The sequence below is a fragment of the Gymnodraco acuticeps genome, unplaced genomic scaffold (genome assembly GCF_902827175.1).
Source record: "Gymnodraco acuticeps unplaced genomic scaffold, fGymAcu1.1, whole genome shotgun sequence".
NCBI classification, from domain to species: domain Eukaryota; kingdom Metazoa; phylum Chordata; class Actinopteri; order Perciformes; family Bathydraconidae; genus Gymnodraco; species Gymnodraco acuticeps.
Window position 1 is genome coordinate 245207 of NW_022991513.1, and position 26798 is coordinate 272004.

At 39.5% G+C, this 26798-nt stretch overlaps 1 protein-coding gene across 1 annotated transcript in view; it reads right to left on the bottom strand.

Moving 5' to 3' along the window:
- Window positions 1-16826: 16826 nt before the first annotated feature.
- The window catches only part of galnt18b (UDP-N-acetyl-alpha-D-galactosamine:polypeptide N-acetylgalactosaminyltransferase 18b), a 97758-nt gene continuing 87786 nt past the window's right edge, over window positions 16827-26798 (bottom strand). Inside the window, exons 10-11 of the mRNA XM_034197026.1 lie at window positions 22743-22907; window positions 16827-17520 (exon numbers count right to left, since the gene is read on the bottom strand). Coding sequence (XP_034052917.1) covers window positions 17374-17520; window positions 22743-22907 — 312 coding nt within the window. The 3' untranslated portion in view covers window positions 16827-17373. The remainder of the gene's footprint in view (window positions 17521-22742; window positions 22908-26798) is intronic.

The following is a 26798-nucleotide window of genomic DNA, read 5'->3' on the forward strand; positions in this document are numbered from 1 at the left end:
CATTGATGCTGATGGTGTGGTGTGGCACTGACTTGTCAATGTCAGTGATTTTGTGGACGTTCTACGCCTGCAGGTATCCACGCAGTGTCGCAGGAAGACAAAGAAAGGCTGCTGTCTTCTTATATTGTACACAAACACTTGTGCTCTGAAGGTGTGTTTGTGTAAGAGATACAAAATGATGAAAAGGAGTCCTTTCTTTAAAGATTTTACGGACAACAGCAAATCCTGAACCATAAACGTTGCCTGGTTGCGTGATCACTACAGACCATTACCTGCTGTACTTGATACTCACCCAAAACATTTTAGTGCCATAACCAGAACGCTATGGGCCTAATGGACCATCATGCTGCTGCTGAAAAAGAAAAAATGACAAAAGGTTCATCTGGCTTTTCAACCACACTGAAACTCAAAAAGCTTTCATGAGAACATTACTTAAATTCAATCACCTTTAACTTCTCTTCACCACTTCTTGCTGTCAACAAATCCCATTGAAAGACCACAATCAACAATGAATTGATTCCGCTAACAAATGTTGTCTGTGTGCCGAAGCCAAATAAATCTTAATCTCCTGTGCCATAAAACGACTTTATTGCCCAACAACTATTTAAACACATCCTCACACACTGTTGCACTGGGTGTTACGAGTACACACTCCTGCTGAAGTACTTGCACACAAACATTAGGCAAAAAATGTATCCGTGACAAATTACTCCTGAATGATTCTTTAAAAAAGAAAATACAGAAATAATTTGCCCTATTATACGATTAGACTATATAGATGTGACTGGTTTTCAAAGATTTTGTCTTCAGTAGTGACAAATAAGTTTGGATCTAAGTGCCAGAGACATTTGTTAGTAAGTGTTCAAATATGGAGATAGGGACAAACTACATTGTGGTTATGTCAGTAAAAAAACCATAGTAAAGTCCAAAGGTCTATTCTCACTTGTGACCCTGGGTCTGTCACATTGGGGACAAAAACATGTGTTGGAATGGGCAATGGGCAAAAAGGAATATTTTGATCATATTTAGTTCACACCCAACATTCATCCCATATACTCACACTCATGATCACTTTATGATCACTGTCTTGCTTTTCAACATAAGACTGTTTTAAAATAGAGTTCAATAAAAAAAAGAAAAGAAAGGTTTGTTGACAAAAAGTCAAGAAATATTGTTGAAGCTGAGAAACTAAATGTATCTCTTAGAAAAATATAGCTTGTTGTAATATTAAAAACAAACTCATATCACACCTCACACGCCTCCCTCTGTGCGTGGGCTCTGAGGCTCGTTCACCAGTATAGGGGGTACATCTAACTGCAATGTGTTGGCTCATTGATAATCAAACCCATTTTACAGCACACTGAAAATAAGAACTGAAACAATAAACATTTTGTTGCAGTTATGTGTGAAAAGTGCCTCCATTTTAGACACTACATCAATCTCTCTTGGTAAACAATTGTTTGGAAAATCTTTTCTTTTTTAAAATGTAACATAACTGTAATGGATAATGCTTGCACTCCTGCCACTCCTGTCAGTTATTTATTTGTTTACTCCCTCTTGCTGCTCTATGATTTTCTTTTCTCAAATTTGTTCTTGAAATACGGTGAAAGAAGAATTTTCCAAGAAGAGGGTTCCAGGTGTTGGGCATTTAGGAAATGAAAGTTTAGACTAAAGGACTGACAGGTGGTTAAAAGAACTTCACCTTGAAATACTCCTCTGCACATACTGACATTGATCAGGCAGCTCAGAAATGTATTTTGAAAATGTCAAAGCAACCCTTTTATTAACAGTATTTTATATTTTCTCACAATTTGATTTTGGACTCAGTGTCCTTATGTAACCATGCAAACAAATCCATACATATACAAATAATTGCTATAAACTGCCAAACATAGTGGAGAAAGTTATAAAGGCAAACAACTTACCATTTTAGCATCTTCGTTTTTTAGAGTAACCCAGCAAGATTTTAGTTGCACTCAACTAAAATCCATCCTCTCTCAAAAGAAAGCCTAATTACTGGCACAATTATAAATATGCAGTGCAATGTAGATGACTAACATACATACAAGAAAAACAATGTGTTCAACACTGTAACAAAAGCATCATTACTTAAAAACGAGAAGTTTGTGTTTCATAAACACAAGACTTGAGGCTAGTGAGTACCAACGGGTATTCTGAGGTGAGTGCCGGCAACTTAAGCAAAAAGGAGAAAAATGTCTCTCCGTTCCTTTTTTCTCTTTTCATTGAGGTAAGTATCCCTAAATCCCCAAATGGCAGTCCAGTGTGCAATTTGTGTCGAATAGCTGCGACCTGATGGAAACTAGTTCAGCACTTCCCACTCATTTAGCTTTTCTGGCTGAATCAGACTCCTTCGATTTTGCCCACCATTCTCCTTGAGCCTGTTGTGCTCCATTAAATATCTAATCTCTCCAGTTCTAATTAAAAATCCAATATATCTGTCAAAAACTGATGTTTATCTGCTTGATACTGGATGCATAGAATGAAAAAAGATGTGCTGATCATTTTTCAACAAACCGAGCCAACGATAACATGGAGTCATAGTTGGGAGAATAACATGAATAACTCATCCTTTCAATGTTTCCCAGTTTTATTTGAGTCAACATCATTATGTAATCAGTGGTGCAAAGTAACCCTACAATTTAAAATTACTTGATTATATTAATTGTATGCTACTTTAAACATCTACTCTACATTTCGGGCATATTTTCACATTAAGATTTTAAATTAAAAAACCTCATGATACAGATGTTGTCTGACCTACTTAAACTAGGTCTCTTTAATCCGGTCCCTTCAGATGTTTCTGAGTTGTTAGAAGTTTCACCAAAAAGACATTTCTCCTCTAAACTTTTCTTATGGTTTTATTTAAATCGCAGTATAAGGCAAAGAGGTTGCGTTTCAATGTAACATGCTAATGGGACCAGATTTGATAATAAGCAAAGCGGTGACTCAGAAGAACAAGGTCAAGTTGGAGGCTCATATTGTGTATTATTCTGTGAAAATTCTCATTCATCTGTACTTTGATTCTCACTTGACATTAATAAAAGTGACTTCATGTTGAAAGTTCAAATGAGTCTTTGTCTTACTGAGTAGCTTCTAACTCAGAGTGTTTCCAATCAGCCCATTTGTGACATAAAGCTGCAACAGTTTGTAGTCTTTTTGGCAGATTGAAACGACTGCATCACATCTTTATCCTTGTACATGGCACTATGTAAATCAGGTGCCATTGTTTGTTATAGCCAAAGTGATAAAGCCCACCATACTTTAAAAACTCAGTTTTAAAGTAATTATGTTCCTACACCATAAAACATGTAAATAAGCATGTTAGATCATATTTTCAAATATGTTTTGAGGGAAACTTTCTCATTGCTGCTAGGATCAAACACAGGGAACATTTTCTTTAACTATAAGTGCCACATTTTTGTACTGCACAGACTCCCAGTTGTAGGGAGGCGGAGGTGATGGATGATGGACACACACAGCACAGGGCTTAATTGCCTTGAAGCACTCAGTGAAGGCCTGGCAGTGGTACTACTCTGGAAATAGTTCTGATATTAAAAGCTATTCAAAATGCATCTATAGGTGGCCGCCCATTTGGCCTAATTGCTATTCGACCACACTACAGTACATGCTGTGAATGCAATGGTAATAATCAAACAACAGCATGCTATGGCACGTTCGGTTAATATCCAGAGAATAACACCAAATCATGAAAGGCAGACTATCTAACACTACTGAGGAGAAACTTGTTCATTGTTTTAGTTGTTGAAGACACTGAAACATGTATTTCAAGTCTCGCTAACATCAACTAGTCATGACTAAGCAGCAATTCAGCACTGAAAAAATCAGTTTCATCTTTAATATGTGGGTGTAGTTGAATCATATTTGATTGACAGTAGCCAATAACCCAAATTGGCATCACATTTTTTTAAATATGTATTTGTATTTTTTAGCCATTGATTGAGGTCAGGGTGAGAGCAGAGAGGAGCACTGGCAGATATACCTCCAGGGCTTTTCCTATTTGGAGCTCAAACCACTTCATCTGCTTTATCTCAGTGTGGAGGAGCAGTGGCTGGATGCCAAGGTCCCCTGAAATTGCAAATTCCTCCTCCTGTCTCTCAGAGTATGACCAGCTCCCTTGCAGATGCATCTTATTCTCTGAACTTGTATAGGTGATGGACGTAACGAGATATCGGTCAGTAAATCAAGAGCTTTGATTTGTGGTTTAGCTCTCTCTTTATTGCCAAGGTCTGATTCCAAGGTGCATGGTGCTTGAGTTGCAAAACTGTCGGCTGAAGCTATCCATCAAACTATTTCTCTGCCACTTGTTCCTGACCCTGCCTGAACTCTCTAACTGTGCAAAACATCCCAAATGAGCAACCTTACCCGTGAGTCACACAGTAGAGCTCAGCTTCATTGTTTACTCCTGAAGGAGACAGTAGGAGTTTAAGCACAGTTTTCTGAAGTCTCACAGCGGTGTGCACAATATTGTCCATCCATTTATCAAATATTGTACCTGTGAATATTGTGCCTGTTTCTTTACATTTGTTTGTGCACACTATACATATACGCCAGTGAGTGTTTCCCTCATTTCTTTCCTAACAAGAGTTCATTAGCATATGATATCAAACAGTTTCGGCATCAACAAATCTGTCACATCTCTTCTGCTAGAAAAACAAGATCAGCGTTGCTCGCCCCGGTGTCTAATGCCGCTCAGGTCATTTGTTTTCATTGAGGAAGGCAGAGTGAGAAGCATTTATAATGATTGTTAGTCGACTGTGCTCGGCTCTGCTTTTGCTGTTTTGAACTCTTCCAAATGACTCTCTGACCCTGTTTATACATGGGGACATGAGTCATCCAAAGTGTCCAAATCTGCTTTCTGGGTAATGATCAATCTGTGTATTTTTCATTGCAATCACATTCTGTTTCCTACATTCACTTTGCAGTCAAACAGTCCATTACTGCCATTTGTGAGGCAACAATAACCTACATTCTCCAACACATTTATTTAGGTTATGTTTAAGATATTTTACTGGTGAGTTCCCTCCGATATTATACTTATTTCAATAAATATTTCGCATTTTTTTACCAATAGTGTATTTTATTCTATAAAGACTATACTATTTTTTCTCACCTGATTTTCTTTTTGCCTCGGGTACATTCCTGATATTTTTGGGATATATTGCTAATTATTATTGTACATTTGACCTTTTTTCATGGACTATACAAATACTTTGCTTATAATGCTGCCATACAGAACTTTGAGGCCAGTATTTAGCAACTCTGTAAGGTTAGCATACCAAAGCCAGTTGAAAAATGATAACATGGTGAATACTGTATTTGACTACTTCATCCTAGGTCTACATTTGTAATCGAACATTAATTTATAGAATATAGTATACAATGGTAAAGGGATCTAAACATTCAGATAATTTCGGTCAACAAAAATGAAGACTAATGGCACAATTTGAATTCTTGGAAGCCTCCTGTTTAATTTCTGGTTGCTGTTTGCGCCCATGTAGTATCTGCTTCACAAAAGCAGCAGCTAATTGCACAATTATTACTGGGTACCATCCTCTGCAAATGAAGGAGAGCTCAAAGGCAGATTTGTGTGTTGGATTTGTGGGGGATCAGTAACTTCAATGAAGATATGAAAATCTGGGTTACTGATTGCGAAACAGCAATAAGAAACAACATCCGAATTTTTTTACCAAGGCCACAATTAAGTAATTTCAGCATCTTTTGATAATAACAATTATAATTACAATAATAACCTGCAGTTGCAATGCAGTGGGAGTCACTGACTAACGGAATGATGAAGAGATTAATGATTTAAAAGACTGCTTTACAGACAGCTTTGTGAGGCTTCTGACAAAAGCTGATCTGTGTGAATCCCCTGACTGTACATGATACACCTTGTCTTCCTTTGTTGCTTCTGAAACGTGTCCCACTACAGAGACGTGCTGACAAACGTGCTCACCACACATCTTCATTCACTTTCCAATCAACTCAAACCTTAGCTCAGCTGCATGAAAACATCGATATTCCGAACTGATTCCCCTCTCATGCTGATTCTCCCCCCACTGAGACACCTGTGCTCCGTAGCTAATAGATCCCCTCTTGTTAGCGTCATTGACTTGATTGATCCTGTCCGTCAACTGTAGGTCTCCTCTGTTCGCTCTTTTGGTGACATTTATGTTAGCAAACAAGCTGCTTGCTGACTCCCAAGTGGATGTTGTCGTGGCCAAGCAAAGACAATTTGACATTTTGGGAAATTTGCTTATTTGCTTTCGTGCCGAATGTTAGATGAGAACATCGATTAGCTTCAGCCAGCACACGGTTAGCTTAGTTAAGCTTTTGGATCACGTGTTGGTCTATTTCTTCACTCTGAGCAGTTTCCAACAAGACTCCAGGAAGTCATTGGTCATATACAAGAAATAGTCTGCCGTGCAACCCTCGGTGAAATGGAAAATTGTTGAATTTACACTTCAAATTCTGCAGATTGGACAGTCATGTGTTTAGAAGCGAAGATAGGCCTAGCTAAGCTGTTACTGTCTCCTGCTTCACACTGGTGAGATAGCTATCATTCTTATCAGCTAACTCTAGCCCAGACAGCGAATAAGTGTATTTCCCCAAAGTGTCAAACCTTTCTTGAAGTAGTTACTCCGCAAGCCTCTTTCTGGAATGTAAATGTGATACATATCTCTAAAAACACATATAACCTTTGTTTTTTTAGATAATTTATTAAAGAAAAATTGTTTATTGAAAAGTCTGTATAACCCAGAGACAGCTGGTCAGGGGTTACTGTTGTCGTGATTACATTGCAGAGTGCAGGCGTAGAGGTTCAAAAAGTAAATTTCACAAAACGATTAGATAGAAGCCAATTTCTGAGTTTCAATATGTCATGCAATCTGTTTTCCAAGGCTCATATAATTGGGTTCTGTGAGGACATTCAGAAAATGGTTATTGATGGATTTTTCTGCTGCAGTATATAAGGATTATAGCTCATTGTATGGCATTATACCCTTGATAAGTTCAGAGCCAGGTGGCCTTAAAAATGAGCATCTCTCCTTCTAAAGCACATATCATTCGATCGTTGCTCTCCATCTGCTAGACAGATGCCGATTGCCAGAATATATTTACTTTGCATCTAGGTCAGCCCTAGCTTCGTACATAAAGCACACGATAACATGAAAAATACTTTAAAAATGGATTTCAATGAAAGACATAAAAGGATAATTCCTTCCAACTAAATTTAGCTAATGCAGTATTTCTTTTTATATTTCTTTTATCAGACTCGTCTCATGCTGACTGCTCCTTTTTGTCCATAACAAACAATGTTACAAAAATGTTGAGAGATGTCACTCAACATGGTGCACTGCATTCTCCATCCAAGTGGATGTGAGTGAAAAGTACAAAATGTTCCTTGGAAATCTAGTGAAGTGTGAAGTACCTGTAATTACATAAGTAGGTCAAATGTGTACTCAAGTACCGTACTCTAGTACATTTCAATAGCTTTTTGTATTACTGACAGTTATATCCTGAGAGTTTGAATAAGGTAGAAAGAGAGTTAGATGTCAAAATAGCACATACCTGAAGGTAACAGTCACACATTTTTATGATTCATGTGAATCCAAAAAACCCTGATATAATCTGCATCAAACATCTTTGATACAAATGCTGTACAGAGCTCTTTGTGTTTACTTAGACAAACTGAAGGATCTAAATCCTGTGGAAGAACATAACCAGGATAATCTTTAGCTGGGGAAGTGTGTTCTGATCAGTGTGTGAGTTCCTGTATTAAATGCTGAACGACAAGAATAGAAATGGAGTTTTGCTTCAATGCTCACACAATGTATTTCTCCGCAGCACTGCAGGATTGGAGAGTCTAAATCAAGATTTCAGTGATTAGAAATGGAACGAATCATGGCCAGTTGTGAGTTCATGCACTTCATTCACTTTTTTTTTTACTCATTTAGACATTTCTAAAATGATGTGTATTGTGAGGGAGCATAAATATGTGTCTGATCTAACTTAATGTACCGTGTGTGTATGACAAGCACACTGAATCAGGTTTGAATTGCCTAACATTTTTGTGTGAAATTGATTAATTTATTTATTTAAAGGCAAAAACATGAAAAAGCTAAAAAAACAACAACTATTGAATACAATATATTTGGAGCAACTTAATTCATAAATGGTTGTCAACTCAAAAACTTGTGTTCACAATGATGGTAATTAAGTATATACAACTTAAAATTCCTTTTAAATAATGTGGTAAAACTAGTTGGAACAACGTAATTTTTGGAGCAATCAACCTAAAAACTTGTGTTTATGCTACCAATTATTAAGTAAGTGGTAATTAAAAACACCTCTGATTGTAGAGGAAAAGCCTCAAATAAGTTTGTTGGTTTAACACAATTTCATTAGAAGTTTTCATAACTCAATAAACATTGATGCAAACTGTTGCGTTGATTTTCTTTGGTGAGATGAGGTTAAAATGTTAACATAGGTTCAAGAGCATGGCCACGCCTAAAAATCCACCTCGAACCACGGCCACCCCTATTTATATCCGGCAAAACTTCCGGCCACTGCTCGTCTCCATCCCTTCAACCCATCCTCCCTCTCCCTTTCTACCCATACAGTTCCCCTTCCGACTCACACCGAGCGATACATCCATCCATCCCTTCTTCCCTCCCTCCCCTCAACATCACTACATCCCTCATCCCCACATCCCTCATCCCTACATCCCTCATCCCTACATCCCTCCATCCCTCATCCCTACATCCCTCATCCCCACATCCCTCATCCCTACATCCCTCCATCCCTCATCCCTAGATCCCTCCATCCCTCATCCCTCATCCCCACATCCCTCATCCCTACATCCCTCCATCCCACATCCCCACATCCTTCCATCCCTCATCCCTAGATCCCTCCATCCCTCATCTCTCCATCCCTCATCCCTCCATCCCTCATCCCCACATCCCTCATCCCTACATCCCTCCATCCCTCCATCCCTCATCCCTACATCTCTTCTTTCCTCATCCCTACATCCCTCATCCCTTCATCCCTCCATCCCTCATCCCTCCATCCCTCATCCCTTCATCCCTACATCCCTCATCCCTACATCCCTCATCCCTTCATCCCAACATCCTCTGCCCGTCACCATTTATATTTAAACGGTGCATGTTTATATACTGTGTATACTAACACCTTAATTCCAGGTATCGTCTGGGGGGCCCGTAATCAGCCCACGCAGATCATGCCGGAGACGGAACCCCCACTCTGAGTCTCCCACTGCACGGAACATAGCTTGTCCTCCCAGATCATCCCTTCACCCCCCTCATATCATTCACATGTTACTTCAATAAACGTACAAACATTACACTGTTGTGGCGTGGTTCCTGCTAGTGAACCAAAGCATTTGTTTTTAGAGTGTGGAGCCTCATTCATCACTGTCAAAAGCCAGCTAAATTGAAATGGATAAAATATTGAATTATGAACATCATCTCAGTTGTTAACACATTGGATGTAACAATAGTAGTACAAGTATAGTGAGATCCCAGCTGCTCTCACAATAAGCCGTACGGCTTCATACCTGCTGAAAACAAAGTGATTTTTAAACAGCATATTCTGCAGTCATGCAAATGAAGGTTTTAATTCCGCACAAATCAATAATTCTATACAATCCATCAAAGGATTATGTGACTGCAGTTTCCTCAGTTTGTTGTATCAACTTCTTCCCCCTCTTCAGCTCATTGATTAGTTTTACACCCTGCAACATTCCTGTTTTGGTTGACTCTCACGGCTCTCCTACGGATTTTAACATCAGCAGCAGGCAGCTGTTTTCAGCAAAAAGCTCTAAAAACCCACGGTATATGTCCTGCCCAGCATTAAACAGCGAATTGTCAAAGTTTGCCACACCTGCTGGTGAATGCAGTGGAGTATTCAGCAGCTAATGAGCCAAATGGTTCTCTCCTGAGTTGTAAAGAACAAAAATGATTGCTAAAAGAGGAGGCATGTTTATATTCACAAGGTGGCCATAAACACAACCCCAGTGGATGCTGATGTTGCTCCTTGGCTGCATTTGGATCCTTTTCTAACATCAAAATAATTACGATATACACTTTACAAAGTGCTAATAAGTCAACTTTGTGGTTGAAGTAGTAACTAATTGTTTCACTATCCAGTTTTTTTAAACAGAATAACAGTATCATTTCATTTTTTACTCATTAGTCGTAAATCCATTTCAAATTCATTATTGGTATTTCTACCATCTAAAAAATGCTGCAACAATGTACCAGGCCTATAGTAATATCAGCACGCTTTTTACTTGAAGGGCAGTACTGGTGGTGGTGTTGCAATTTATGTAAAAACAAAATGTCATGCTACCATCCAATCATCTGTGTCTCTTAGCAGACAATTTGAACTACTTGCGCTGAAATTGGAACTTCTTAAGGGTCAGTTTATCACTGTTGTAGGGTGCTATAGACCCCCTTCAGCAAGCATTGAGCCTTTATCATCATTGAGTCATCAGTTATCTTGCTTGGATTTTAATGAGATTTTAATTGCTGGAGACTTTAATTGGGACTGGTTGTCCTCTGTCTCCGATAGTTTTAAATCAACCTGTGACTCTTTTAATCTTACGCAATTTATCAATAGCCCAACTCGTCCTAATCTTAAACACCAAGATAAATCGTCTCTTATCGACTTATTTTTAACAAATGCGCCTCATAAGTTTTTGGATATTGGTATTTTTGTAAATGATATGAGTGACCATTGCACTATAGCTACAATCAGGCAAGCTAAGCTTCCAAAAACAAGACCACAAATAGTTTTTAAACGTGACTTTAAACATTTTTGCGAGCAAGCATTTTTTCATGACCTGTGGGATTTTGATTGGAACAAGATCTCTCTCATTAGTGATGTTGAACTGGCATGGGATTATTTTCATGAGGCTTTTACTAGAATTATAAACAAACATGCTCCTTTCCGCAAATTTAGGGTGAAAGGGCTAAAAAATCCCTGGTTTAGTCCTCAACTGGCCAGCATTCTAAAATAAAGGGATATTGCCTGGTCAAGGGCCAGAACATCGAAATCCCAAGTGGATTGGATTGTTTTTAGACAGCTCCGAAATCATTTCACCTTCCTAGTTAAAAAGGCTAAATCTGAGTACTACATTTCTAATACTACTAGTAACTTAAATGATCCAAAGAAATGTTGGAAGGTAATAAAAAACTCATTTGGAACAGAAACTAAAAATGAATTACCAGCCTGCATTGTTACAGACTCGCAAACCCTCACTGACAAATCGGCCATTCTCAACTGCTTTAATTAATGAACATTTTATTTAATCTGGTTCTTTGTTTGAGTCCCTACATTCGGGCCCTGGACAGAACGTTGATTCCTCACCACCTTCATCCCATCCCATGGCTCAGCCATTCAATTTTACTTTTATCGAGGTGATAGAGGTCCATAAAGCATTGCAGAATCTGGATCCACACAAATCGGCAGGTCCAGACAAACTTCCTCCTCATTTTCTTAAATTAGCAGCAGACTTTATAGCTGAGCCGCTTACTTATCTTTTTAATTTAACTCTTTCCAACAATGAGATTCCTAACATATGGAAATCTGCATATGTTCTTCCTTTACTGAAAGGAGGGGATCCCTCATCTGTTAATAATTATAGGCCAATTTCAAAATTATGTGTTGTAGCGAAGGTCTTCGAAAAGCTTCTCAGTGAACAACTTAAATTATTCTTGGACACAAATGATATTTTGTCAGAACACCAATCCGGTTTTAGAAAACAACACAGCACAACAACTGCTGCTATTAAAGTGGTGAACAACATAATTGAGGCATTGGACTGTAAAAAGTATTGTGCAGCTCTATTTATTGATTTGTCAAAGGCATTTGACACAGTTGATCATATCATCCTGACGGAAAGACTTCACAGTATCGGCTTATCTAGGCATACTGTAGGTTGGTTTTTAAATTATTTATCAGCGAGAACCCAATGCGTCCAATTTTCTGGGTCCTTTTCTTCCTTCCTCCCGATAGCAAAGGGTGTGCCACAAGGTTCCATATTAGGACCCATTCTTTTGACCATATATGTAAATAATCAATGTAATAATTTAGCAAATGCTTCTTACCATTTTTATGCAGATGACACTGTTATTTATTGTTCCTCCGCTTCTATAGAGCAAAGTCTAGATTTCCTCCAGTCTGCCTTTGATGTCATACAAACCCATTTATATCAACTAAAGTTGGTATTAAATGCTGAAAAATCCAAAGTGATGATATTTTCGAAAAAAAAAATTACCATCTATTCTACCCAAGATTTGTACTGCACAAGGGACTGACATTGAGAGGGTCACTACTTACAAATATCTGGGATTTCTTATTGAACGGAACTTCTCTTTCAAGTTACACACAGAAAATGTTGTTTCAAAGCTAAAAATAAAATTAGGTTTCTTTTACAGGAATAAATCCTGTTTCTCTTTTCAGACAAGGAAACATTTGATATCTGCAATGTTTTTACCTGTATTAGATTATGGTGACCTGCTATACATGAATGCCTCTGACCAATGCCTAAAGAGCTTGGATACTGTGTACCATTGTGCCTTACGATTTATCACTGGATGTGGATATCGAGTACACCATTGCACTTTATATGCTGCTGCTAATTGGCCATCTTTGTCTGCTCGCAGACTTTCCCATTGGTTGGGTTTTATTTATACATCTCTGCTTGGGTTGGTTCCCTCCTACATTTGCACATATATGTGTCAAAGAGAAAGTCTACAGTATATGGCCTGCGCTCCCAAGATTTTATTCAGATGCTGGTCCCTACAGTGAGAACAAAACTGGGTAAAACAGCTTTTAGATGCTGCCCCCACAGCTTGGAACAATGTACAGAAGGAGCTGAAACTCTCAGATTTAATCACTATGGGGGAATTCAGGTCCATCTTAAAGGACAGAGAACACGACACCATTGGTAGATGTGAGTGCTCGTATATCCTAAAATCGTTTTAAATTTTGCCAGTTTTGAATGATTTTAATAGTTTGTTTTACTTCGCATATTGACTGGCTAATGTGCCATTTTATTTGTGTTTTACAGCTGTATTTGTCTGCCTGTCATGTCTGTGTTTTATCTGTTGTAACTTTGTACATGCTGCCCTTCTTGGCCAGGTCGCTCTTGGAAAAGAGATTTTAATCTCAATGAGTATTTTACCTGGTTAAATAAAGGATATATAGTACTGAAATATTGTGTGCTTGGGTGATTAGAGATGATTTGGCCCTCACTTTTGACCTTGACATTATGTCTTCAGGCCTGCATGAGCTTTATTTCCACGGTAGCATATCTCTTATGCACCATTACGCTCTCTTACTTCACAAACAGCACAGACAAATGTACACAGCAGATTTGTCTGCCAGTTCATTTGCATAGGTCAAAGCAGTTGGGCGTGACGTCAAAAGGGCAGAGATTAAAGTTACATCTGCATCTGCAATTACATCCTGTCAGGTCTTTTCAGCCGATGTGCTCACCTACAGTACAGTCTCCCATGCCTGGGGGTTTCAGAATATGCCATTTAGGACTTGTAGTCATGGCAACACAGTTTCAAGTCAGATTCACTCACACAGAAAACAATTAACAATGACATTTATCCACATGTGAAACATTTTGGCTTCACTGTGAGCACACATTTCCCACCCACATGCATTGTTCTGGTAAATCAGTTTTCCTGCTTAAAGCCTCTTCCCCCTAACACTGCTCTTCCTGTGGAATGTAAATGAACAGACATTCAATCTTTGGCAGGGTTTGTGTTTATTTTCAGCTGAGAAGTATCTGCTTAGAGCCTTAGACTATTCCCAGTTTATGTTTCTGTGTGTTGTCCTATTCGCCCCGCAGGTACTGACAGCTTCCCCTCAGCTACCTGTGGCTCACCTGCAGAGAGAGAACAGAGGAAACCTCCTCTCCGGATCCTGAGGGAAGTTATTCTCACATCTGATGAGCTGCTTCCCTTTGCCATATGGTATCAAAGTCAGCTGATTCCCCTGATCACACCAAGACTTCTGCCAGGAATATTTCCCTCAACTTCTTTTTTGTCGCCTTGTTGGGGGCAGAAAATAATGACAAGACATGAAGGGCTGCCTCTCAGAGCTTTTCCTCACAAGAGACAAAACGATGAATTATAGACTTAGAATGAGAGAGAGAGAGAGAGAGAGAGAGAGAGAGAGAGAGAGAGGGTGGGGGATATGGGTGACATATTTTAAAGAATGGTTCAACATAGCATTTTGTTGTGAATTAGATGAGAAAACTCAGATATCTGTCAAATAAATATAAAACCACTGAGAGTAAATTCATTGGATAACGTGACAAACTTCCTAATTTTTTGACCGTGCACTCCCAATCTTATTTCATTTTGTAATTTTCTTCCTTCTATCGTGTTTTTGAATTCCAATTTTCAGATTTGTATTCATGTCACTTTTTTAATTTGTTTTTTTTAAGTTTCAACTCTCAGTCAATGTTCTTGCTTTAAAGGGGGCACATTGAGTCGAGTGTGAGTTACACAATCTGCATACAATCTGCATACTAAAGAGAGAGAGAGAGAGAGTCACACTTCCTGCATCTGCCGTCTGCTCCGAAGCCTTCGGCATGAACACACACCGGGAAACACAGCAATGACGTCTATGGGTTCACCTGAAAATCCCAAATCGCGAGTTAGTGTGTTTCCCTGTCAATTTAAATCATTGAATAGATGAATAGTAATTGAAGAAATACTTTACCTCCTTATTCTGAAATCTCTTCTTCATCCCCCATCTTTACGTACTTTTCATGGTGAAGGTACCCAGTAAGTATGTCACGGATTCCCTTTCCCTGATAATTGCACCATCATTTGCAAGCAGTGATCTTAAACTTTACCCAAGCTAAAACCATTTTAACAATGTTAATGCCACCATTTTGAGTCCCACTAATGAAAAAAAAAACCAATTAAAACAATTACACGAGGAAACTATCCAACACAACTGATGGTACATGTAAGTAGGAGGTAATATCTTTTCCTGTATGCATTTTCACAAATTTCATCATGTTCCTACAAATAACTAATGGTGCACTTTTGGTCCATGTTATAAATTAAATAAATGAGTATATTATATCAGTATATTACTAAAAGTTCAAATGAAGAAGCAGTCGGCATAAAAACACCTGTCTCTTTTGACAAATTGCTTGTATGAAAGAGAAATGTCTATGAACAAATTGTTTTTATTTTAACCTATTTTAATTTCCTGTCAGCTCATTCAAGGGGATTTCCTTAGGATCACTGTAGATGTTTTATCTTGTTCTGTATTTATTTTTAATATTGTTGTTATGTTTTCTTCTTGTTCTGTAAAGCACGTTGGGCTGCTTTGTGCATGAAAGGTGCTATACAAATAAAGTTTATTATAAAGTTTATTATGAAGATTGCTCCAGAAACTAAGATGCATCCTGTGAAAATGCAGTCTTTAATTCTCATATTAAGGCAAATGTCTGTAATATTGCAAATGCTGTATTTCAAAGAAAAGACTGACTTATTAGCCTGGCCTCATTGAAATCAGAGCAGCACATTTCTTAAGATATTGTAGGCTCCGATGGTGACAGCTTCATCACTGTGGGATTCAGTTGGATGCATCTTTTACACCACATTTCACAGGGAATTCAATCTCGGCCGTGTACTTTGTGCCAACCTAAATATGTATATATATATATTTCAAGTGATTTAGTGGCCCAAGATACTGCCAAATCAACAAGGGTGATAAATGTATGTATGATAATAGAATATTAAACAGATGTACACAGACTCCCTATCAACAGTCATTTAATGGCTAAAGGAAATGTTTAAACTGAGCACCAGCAGACTCAGGACCAGAGATCCACTAAAAGAGGATGTAAGAAATGCGTATGGAAATACTGTTTTGTTGAATTGCTTTCATTCAAAAGTTTGAGCATGCAGAGGCGCTCTTATTGCATACATTAGGACGTGTTAGTGAGGGAGGTCCTTTTGATGAAAGTGGGTTCCCATGTATATTTAATGCCATGGTTTGCAGAACTCTGCTTGAATATGGATGGTAATGAGGACTGGCATGTTGAAAACAGGCTGTGCCACTCGTCTCCTCCCCAGGTACACACCACAGCGAGAGCAGAAAGCAGTCGCGTTTCTCAGTTTCTGCCCCTGCATTTGTCATTACAAACTGACAACATCACTTTTCTAAATGCTGTGTATCCATGCACAAGTTTTGTTTATTTAATAAAATGTCCCTTTTAAGGCCAAATGGTGGCCCCTATGTTTAACACACTGCAACTAAAAAGAACATGAAAATAGACTAAACAAATGCACTTGAAGAAAACATTTCAACATGACAACCAGTCAGCAGGGTAAAAAAATGCTAGTTTTAACCTTCCAATTTTATTTCACAGACTACAGAGCAATTATATATAGAGTTCATAATGTAGAGGGTAATGATGCATGCCATGCTGTGGCATGTCTACACAAGACCAGTTTCAGCTGCTCTGCCAGAGTACTGCTCACGCTACGCCTTCTTGTGGAGGAGACAAGTCTTAAGTAAGTCATAAGTAATTACATCAGCCACAAACCACCGCAGCACATCGCGTCAGGAAACCTGTGTTCTAACTTTGTTCAGTTTAGTTCTCTGCAACTTGCAGCTTTCTGTACTTTGTTATTGTCCGACTGTAAATGTGTTGTCAAACCACATCCTAATGTTGTCAATCAAAATTATGTTTGTGCAACAACAAAAGACAAACTGCCCTCAGTAGTTAACATCAGTTATTTAATGTTATATATAACAAATATTCAAAATATTTACATGTAGAAAATTATCTATAATTTTCATATTTATTCCAACATTTTCCCACAACTTTACAGCTGAATCCCATAACAAACCTACAAACCTGAGACACTAACTTAAAATAATTACAGCAGGGACAGGTTCAGAAAGCCTGCTACACAGTAGCAATTATGCACAAAGTACAAAAACATAATTGGACCCATTACATCTTTGAAGTCAACGAAATCTGACTGTACTGTATTTACCACAAAATATACTAAATATACTACTTTGTCAAATCTGCAAAATTCCGCCAACTATGGCTGATCCTGTAGGCAAAATAAAATGTTTAACATTTATCATGTGATGTCAACTCGTCTCATTGGAGGACATCGTGGTGCTCAAAATGACCGTGTTCAACCATGCACTGCTCTTCTGTTGGACTCCTGTTTCCTATCATCTCACACAATCCATGTGTACACAAAAGAAGCAACTCCATCCATTCACTCCAGTGTCCCCGCCAGATGTTGATCATAAGGCGTTGCTAAACAGCACGTTTGTGATGAACCATTTCTGTCCGGTGCATTTCTGCAGAGTGAGTTGGTAGCCAAACTCATTGTCGCTGCTCACTACGAGCTCCAGGCACCTCTTTGATTTCCTGTTTTGAATGGATCCTCCCTGAAAAGATAAAAGCAGGCTGGTGAAAATTGTGCTGGGCTACAGAAGAACAATTTGTGTGCATAATATAACTTGCCTCCCTTAAACCCACACTGCTGTGAATGGATACAGGTGTATGCATCTGAAGCACCCTGAGCGTTTTGGCTCAATCGCACAACTATCCTCATTGGACCCTCCAGATAGCATCAATATGGTTTCAAGGAAAAAGCCTCAATACCATTGGCAGTGTAGTCATTAGCTTTCTTCCTAGCAAGGGCTTAGATTTTGAGAGAATGCTCAGAAGAGAAGAGGAAAACGTGACACTAGAACACAATAGACATCTGGTATTGCGCTAGGAGAGAAAAGGCAAGGTTTCTAAAACACCCCAGCGAAAGCCTCTACAATTTTATTTTTAAACCAATGATTTAAATTATTGGCAAGTGAGAAATATGCCTGAAACCTATAGTGCCACAAATAACTGAATGGACCAACAATTTACAATCTTTAAGGTGACAGCTGTCTCCAGAGTCTGAAAAGAGTGACTACATCAGCTATACACAAAATAATCCAGCATGTCCTGATGAAACGAGGCAGGATTTTCTCATTACAGCATCAGGGCCGACTGAGGGCAAGTGAGTGAAGAGCAGGCCTACAGCAGTCAATAGAGTCTGGAGAGAGCTCGGTCCAACACTGAGGGATGAGGGGGAAAAATACTTTAAGATTGGACAGGTTGTAAAGATTGAACTAAATTATTCTTTCTATATTTTCAGAGTGGCCTGTCGGTGAGGTCCAAGAGACATTTTATTTTATAGATAACAGATTGGTAATAAGTGCTGAAAGTGGGCATTTATGGTCCACTATGTAGCGATGTCCTGAGCCAGCCCATAAAAGGAGTAAATGGGGCAATCAAGGCCTTTTTTACTCTTAGAGGCATCAGATAAAGCCTGAACCCTTTAAGATCCTCACCGTAGGTTACAGCAGCTTTCAGCTAAATTGGGAACAGCAGAGATTATTGGATTATTTAATTCTAAAATGTGATAACATTTTGACCATCTCATTGACAACTGAGCATCCCATCTGTTGACGAAGGCCAAAATAAAAATAAATATTTTTAAGCTGTCTCTTGCAGGCCCGATTTTGGATTATCATTCAAGAAAATATAAATAACACTTTTTTTTTTTAAAAATATGTGTTGAGCAAAGATTAGTACCCAGACTAGTTGTCACTGCCACACAATCAATTATTTGGATATTTTGACGCAGAGGGAAGCCCCACGGCCAAGTTTTGCATGGCTGGATCAGATGCTGGCAATGTGCACTGAAGGAGAGATCCTGAGCGTTATAGCCTCAGGCTTATAAAGAAATATGCATTAAAACCACCTGTTTAAGCCAGACTGAGAAATATTCTCATTCTATTGAACAAAAGCTATAAAGAAATGTAAAAATATTTGAATATCCGTCACTTCTATTTTTTTTATAATATTGAGACACATTTTACAGCGGCATGGAGAGATGATGAACAACAAATATGTTAACTTTTCATATCAAGCATTTTTTTTTATATGAACAATGCACTTTTACAAAGATTAACTCCATGCACTTGAGATTTCCCTATCCTGTTTAATTTTAACCCCGAGAGCAATTCAGAATTTTTCTTATTTTAAATTGACTTACAAATAACGGATATGTATTTCTATTATTTTGGATCTTGAACAAAGTTGACTTCCCTATTCAGAATCGATAAATCAAAATAGTGGGTGAGGATTCACAGGAATGAAACGAGCCAAACTAGTACCTAGAATAAATGCTGCAGTAACTAATAAAATCTTCTGGGTTTTACTCAGCCAAGTTCTGTATAACGTCTTCATGCTGCTTCCTATAAAAGCCTCCAGGAGGTGGTTTATGAATATGTGTGAACATAGCATGTGGGAAGGTTGTTATTTGATTAAGGATGGTATGGTTTTTGCTAGTTTTGTCATATTATGCTATATACCGTACAATCTGCATTTGTAACAGTAAAAAAGAGGCTCACCCACGAACTCACAAAACTCGAACAAACCATACCATCCCACCCACTAAACATGTGCTTTGTTTTCTAACTGGCATGTACCAAGACATGCCAAGTCTTTACAGTACATACAAGCACATATTTAAATATCTTCTCAAAATCCCTTCTTTGTGAGGGAAATGCTTCACATTTCCCTAGGAAAAGATTAAGAATATCTTCATTTAATTTGGTTTTCTGCAATATTTTGTTATAAAAAAAAGCACGCGTCCCCCACAGTTGTTAGAGCTGCATTGAGGCAATCTATTTCAAGTTTGAGTTGACACTTTGCATGTGTGAATTCAAAACTGTCAATAATTGATGTCATATTTCAGAGGCTTGCTCTCTAAATTATAAACTAAAATAGCCACTTAAAGTTCAGCGTGAACACTTGTGACATACTTAGGCAAGGCAAGGCAAGGCAATTTATTTGTATAGCACAATTCATACAGTAATACAATTCAAAGTGCTTTACAGGATCAAACAGAGCAAACACAATACATTGAGAAGAAATACAAAACACACAAAATAATTAATTAAAAGAAAGAAAACCATGTTTAACAGTTCGAAAATTTGAATATTTAAATTTGAAAAGCCATATTAAAAATAAATGTTTTTAGACCTGATTTAAATGATTCTAAAGTGCTAGCCATTCTCAGATGTTCTGGGAGTTTGTTCCATGCATTAGGAGCATAGATGCAGAAGGCTGCTTTCCCACACTTTGATCTCACAAATGGAACAGTGAGCTGGCCTGCGCCTGAAGACCTAAGGGGTCTGCTGGGTTCGTACCACTGAAGGAGGTCGTTGATATATTTGGGTCCTAGCCCGTTTAGTGCTTTATATGTGTGCATTAAAATCTTAAAGTCAATTATCTCACTAACTGGAAGCCAATGCAGTGATCTCAGCACTGGAGTGATGTGATCTGTTTTCTTTGTCCGGGTTAACACTGGCAGCAGCATTTTGAATTAGTTGGAGTTTACGGAGTGATTTTTTTGTGAGGCCTGTGAAGATGCTGTTGCAGTAGTTGCTAAAAACAAATGCATGGACAAGTTTTTCAAGGTCTTGCTTGGACATAAGGTCTTTAATACACGAGATATTTTTTAGATGGTAGTAGGCTGATCTGTTGATTGCCCTGATGTGGCTGTTAAAATTGAGGTCAGAGTCTAAAATTATACCTAAGTTTCTTGCTTGACTTTTCGGTTCGAGTAATAGTGATTCCAGGTGTGCAGAGACTTTAATTCTTTCTTCTTTGGTTCCAAAAACAATTACTTCGTTTTTTTTTGTGTTAAGCTGTAAGAAATTACGGCACATCCAGTCATGTATTTGTTTTAGACATGTGATCAATAAATCAGTTGGACCGTATTCATCTATGGAAAGTGATATGTAGATTTGGGTGTCATCCGCGTAATTATGATAAGAAATGTTGTTATTTCTAATTATTTGAGCAAGTGGCAGCATGTATAAATTGAATAGAAGGGTGCCGAGGATCGACCCCTGGGGAACTCCACAAGTCATTTTGGTTCTGTCTGATGTACAGCTACCAATTGAAACAAAATACTCTCGGTTTTCAACATATGATGTAAACCATTTTAGGACAGTGCCAGACAGACCCACCCATTTCTCTAGTCTTTCTATTAAAATGTTGTGATCTACGGTGTCAAACGCCGCACTGAGGTCTAATAGAACTAAAACTGTGGATTTCCCACAGTCGGTATTACAATGAATGTCATTTAAAATCTTTAATAAAACCGTCTCTGTGCTATGACGAGACCTAAAACCAGATTGGAAGGTGTCTAAAATGTTATTGGAGGTCAAAAAACTGTTAAGTTGAAGGTAGACAACCTTTTCAATTATTTTGCTTAAAAATGGTAAATTTGAAATTGGCCTGTAATTACTGATCATCAGTGTATCGAGTGTGTTCTTTTTTTAGCAGTGGCTTAATAACTGCAGTTTTCAAGCCCTTAGGGAAGTCACCTGAATGGAGTGACATGTTCACAATCTGCAGTACATCTGAGGCAATATAGCAATAGACATTTTTAAAGAAGTTTGTCGGAAGACTATCAAGACTACATGTAGTTGTTTTTAGATGGAATATAACGTCTTCAAGTGTTTTATGGCTGACTGGAACAAACTCTGACATGTTTGCTTCATTAATTATTTGTCCTTGCAATGGGAACATAGGGTCAAGACTCGGAATTGAGGAATTGATATCTTGCCTGATCTTTAAGATCTTTTCTGTGAAGAATAAAGCAAACTCATTACATTTCTGAGTGGAGATTAGTTCAGGGGCTATTTCCATTCTGGGGTTAGTTAACCTATCAATAGTGGAAAATAATAAACGAGAGTTATTAATATTTGTGTTGATAAGATCAGAGAAAAATGATTGTCTAGCTTAAACATATAGTGTAAAACCTCTTTATAATATGTCCATTACGCTGTTAAACATAAAAAGGACAAATGTGTGGCCTGTATTGCCAATCCAGCACTGCTAAAATAAATCTGCACTGGTTATAACAAGCGTTTAATAATAAGCACATTTGGGATTTTACGTGTATATTGCTGAACGAGGGACAACATTTATAATTAACACTGCACTGACAGCATAGCAGACAATATGAAGTATTTTGAGCCCAAATCAAAGCATGCAGTAAATCAAATTCACCAGCTTACATTAACTTTCAATGACTCCTCACGTCTCAATGAGTTACAGAACTGAACTCTGGTCAAACAGTAATTTAAACCACTTGCATGATTAAAAGCTACCGCCACACTTGAGTTTTCCTGTCACGTTAAACACATTACATCAGTTATTATGCTCCAAATATCTGGAACAAACTCCCAGAAAGCTGCAGGTCCGCTGCAACTCTGACTACTTTTAAATCCAGACTAAAGACTTTTCTTTTTGCCGCTGCTTTTAATTGAACTATTCACATCTTAAACTGCACTGTAACTTTTATCCATGTATTTTTTCTTTTAATGTTTCTTTTATTATCTTTTCTTTTTAATGACTGATTTTAAATGCCATTTTCTTAATGTCTTTCGTTTTTTGTAAAGCACTTTGAATTGCCTTGTGTTGAAAGGTGCTATATAAATAAACTTGCCTTGCCTTGCCTTACCATTACTGAGGCTGAATGGAATTGAAAAGGGTTTGTTAACTTGTTTTCTGACCATGTTTTGGCGCTGTGTTCATGGGTAGTCACCTGAGAAAAGAGCCAGTGGAGCTTCATGCGTTTGGCCGCGGCGTAGCTGCACTCGATGAGGCGCGGTCTGCTGTTCACGTCCACCAGGCACTTGTTGTCGTCGTCGTCAATGGTGGGACTGAGGAGTCCGATGTGGAGCTGCTGAGTGTTGGTGTAGTACACATTCTGCAAGAAACACCACATCCCGCTGTGAACAGACTGTGCTGTATCTTCAGACTGCTGACATTTAGATAATGGTCCCTCCAGAGCTGTATAAGACCATACAGGTAATAAACTATGCAGCAAATGAGGCTTCCTCTTCAATCGTCTATAATGAAACAGACATTTACATACACTAAATATGCATATTTATACAGCTATCCTGACTAAATTAAGGACAAGGAAAGGCAAACAAAAGAAGCTCATCATTAATTCAGGAATGTGGAGAAAACACATTTTTCTCCCCATAATTGTTCCCTCTCTGCTAGTCTCCTGCCTAAGTACTTTTGCACATATTTAGCTGACAAAAAAAGAAAATAATTTGCAGGAAAGTAGCAGAAGAATGTTCTGCATTCAAAAAGAAAAATGCTTGGTTGTATTAAGCATGAGAGCGAGACGGAGAACGAGATATCATTTGTGGATTGTATTTACAGACATCCACAGCGATGCACAGAGTCTGTTGGTGTAACCCTGGCTTTAGTTTGGTGCAGAGAATATAGAGTGAAAATCAAGGATGGACTGTATGATGATGATATGAAATAGAAAGTCAAGTTGATTTACACCAGTGCTGTACTTAATGTCTGCCTCTAGACAGGGGCGGACTGGGGGGAAAAAGTGGCCCTGGGATTAATTGACAGACAGGCCCACTTAATGCGCGGCATGTATCGGCCGGCCGGCGACGAAAGTATGTTACTTAACAAAAAACCCTATGCATTTTATGTTATTTTGGACAATTATTCATATAGTAATCACATTACCTGAGCCCTTGAGTTGCCTAGAGCAAAATAGTTACGGCATATATTTAGTGATTTTAATGTTAACAGATCATTGATGCAATAACATTTTGACCCAATTTGCCTGACTTGACACATGGAATAAAACATGGGCGTAGGAAGCATCCTCAATGTGGGTGAGACAATTTAACAGGGGATGTGGGCAGGTGGTGGACCTCACCTCCTTTAGGGGGGTCCGGGGGCAAGCTCCCCCGGGAAGATTTTTTTTAAATGTTGAAGTTAAATGCATCAATCTGGTCCATTTTGAGAGCAACATTAGGGACTAAATCTATGGCAGTCAGTCGGTTCAAGTCCCCGACCAGACCTATTTGGAGTGTGGACTTCTACTTGGAGAGGTCCCAGTTCACCTCCTGCCCTGCCGTGGTGCCCTTGAGTAAGGCACCGGACATCCCCCTTCCCCCCTCACTCCCATTGCTCCGTGGGCGCTGTACAATAGCTGCCCACTGCTCCTAGTACTAGACTCCTGGTACTAGGATGGGTTAAAAGCAGAGAACACATTTCACTGTGTGTGCTGTGTGCTCTGCATGTGTGACCATTAAAGAGGGTTTCATCCCTCCCAATTCTTCTTCTTCTTCTTCTTCTGTGGTGGAGGTGTGTTTTTGAAGAGGGAAGAGGGATTTTTACTTGTATTTCGTTTGTTTCTGTTTCAATCGTTTCTTTAACTGTATGATCTTCAGTGGGGATATTTGTACTCTTTGCGCGTACGGTTAATACTTTTTCGTGAGTGTTTTTCCGTGCCTCGTGGCGGGGATGGCGTCCTTCGGGGCGCCGCCGGTGTCTCTGAGACACGGAGTGCGTTTGGTGGCTCAGGCCGCAAGCACAGTGGAGCAGGTGCTGCTGGCTGTGGGGGAGCAGGTCGGTCATGTAAACATCTCCTATGCTTCCCGCATGAACAAAGCGGTCGTGGTCTTTTTGAAAGACCAGAAATATGTGACGGAACTTATTGAGAGCGGATTAATGGTAAACGAGGAATATATTCAAGTTTCGCCGTTGGCAACACCGTCCACGCGGATCACTGTGTCTGGCGTTCCGCCATTCATCCCGAATGAGGCGCTGGAACGGGAGCTGAAGCGTTTCGGTAAGTTTGCTAGTACTCTCCGCACTGTTGCTCTGGGGTGTAAGGATGAAAAGCTAAAACATGTCCAATCTCTGCGGAGACAGGTGTTCATGTTTCTGAATTGTCCCACTCAGACACTAGATGTGTCTTTCCGGGTGAGGCACGAAGAGGGTTTTTATATGGTGTATGCGAGCTCAGGGAACGTAAAGTGTTTTGAGTGCGGAGAGTCGGGTCACAAACGTGTTGCATGTCCACAGAGACGGCACGCCGCTCCGCCGGGTGCGGCTGAGTCCGGGGCCGCCGGGGCCGCCGAGCCCGGGGCCGCCGAGCCCGGGGCCGCGGAGCCCGGGGCCGCTGAGCCCGAGGCCGCCGAGCCCGGGGCGGCCAGGTCCGGGGCCGCCGAGCCGGCCGCTGGGTCGGCGGCCGCGGAGGCCGGTGTCGCGGGGGCTGCTGTTGCACCCGCCGGGGCCCCAGGGGCTGCGGATGAAGTAGGGATGAATATCGTGAGAGATGAAACAGGGACTGTAGAGAGTGTGGTGAGTGTGAGAGGAAAAAATGTGGAAACAGGTAAACGGGTGGGAGATGATGTAGTAGGACAGGTGAGGACCGGGGCTGTGGGACAGGTGGAGGCTGTTGGCACACAGCAGGAGCTGCCGTCTGGTTCTGGGAGGCAAAAAGAGCTTCAACAGGCTGCAGACAATAATGAGGTGACAGAGATGGACACAGACGGTGAGGGGGATTCTGACTGTGTTTCAGTTGCAGATAGTCTCTCTCAGAACACAGAGATATATTCTTTGGAAGAGATTAATGTCTTTTTAGATGAGTCCTTTGGCAAGGCAGTGGAAGTGAGAGACTTTTTCCCTGACACTAACAAGTTTCTTCATACAGTGAGCACTCTTCAGAAAGTTGTAGGGTTAGACCTGCTGGATGAAAAGAGACGCTATCGTCTCAGGAAGCATGTAACTACTATGAAAAAAGTTACGAAAGGAAGCAAAAAAGGGGGGAAACTGAAAAGGTCTAAATAGTTTCAAAATAATCATGCAACACTGGGTGTCTCCTCTCTGCTGTGTGTACCTGTCTGTTCTTTTTCTCTGTCTCCTTCCTCTAATGCAGGCTTTAAGGGTTGCTTCTTTAAACATTAACGGGGGTAGAAGTGCACAGAAAAGAGCTTTAGTGTTGGAGGTCTTTAATCAGAAAAAATTAGATGTGATATTTCTGCAGGAAACGCACAGTGATAGCCTGAATGAGACGGACTGGGGAATGTGGTGGGGGGGTCAGTATGTACTCAGTCATGGCTCAAACCTTAGTGCTGGAGTAGCTGTTTTTTTCTCCCCCTCTCTAAATGTTAAGATTTTATCCAGCACAGAGATAGTGGCAGGTAGAGCCTTGATGGTGAAAGTAGAACTGTTAGAGTTCTTTTTCACTTTTATTAATGTTTATGCACCCAATCAGGGCCCTGCACGTGTATCTGTGTTTCAGTTATTAAAAGACGAGCTAGACACTAGTGTACAGGGGGAGTGTGTTATACTGGGGGGGGACTGGAACGCTTGCACTAATGTCACTTTAGACAGAATAGGACAGGAGCCGCATCCTCAGTCGTCCCTTTTACTGTCACAGGTGATAAGAGAGGCTGACTTAGTGGATGTGTGGAGGACGAAGCACCCCTCTGTTAAACAATACACCTGGATGAGAATGCTAGATGGGGGCGTCAGTGCAGCCAGGCTAGACAGATTTTACATGTCTGCTTCTTCTATTACTCGTGCAGTGAACTGTCACATCCAACCTGTTGGTTTTACAGACCATCAGCTAGTTTCTTTAGATTTGGTTTTATCCAACACAGAGAAACCTAGATCGTTCTGGCAGTTTAATGTTAACATTTTACAAGATTTGACTTTTTGTGAGAATTTTAAATTATTTTGGATCAACTGGAAATCAAAGAAAGAATCTTTTCCCTCCCTGAGTCAGTGGTGAGAGGTAGGAAAGGCTCAGATTAGAGTGTTCTGCCAA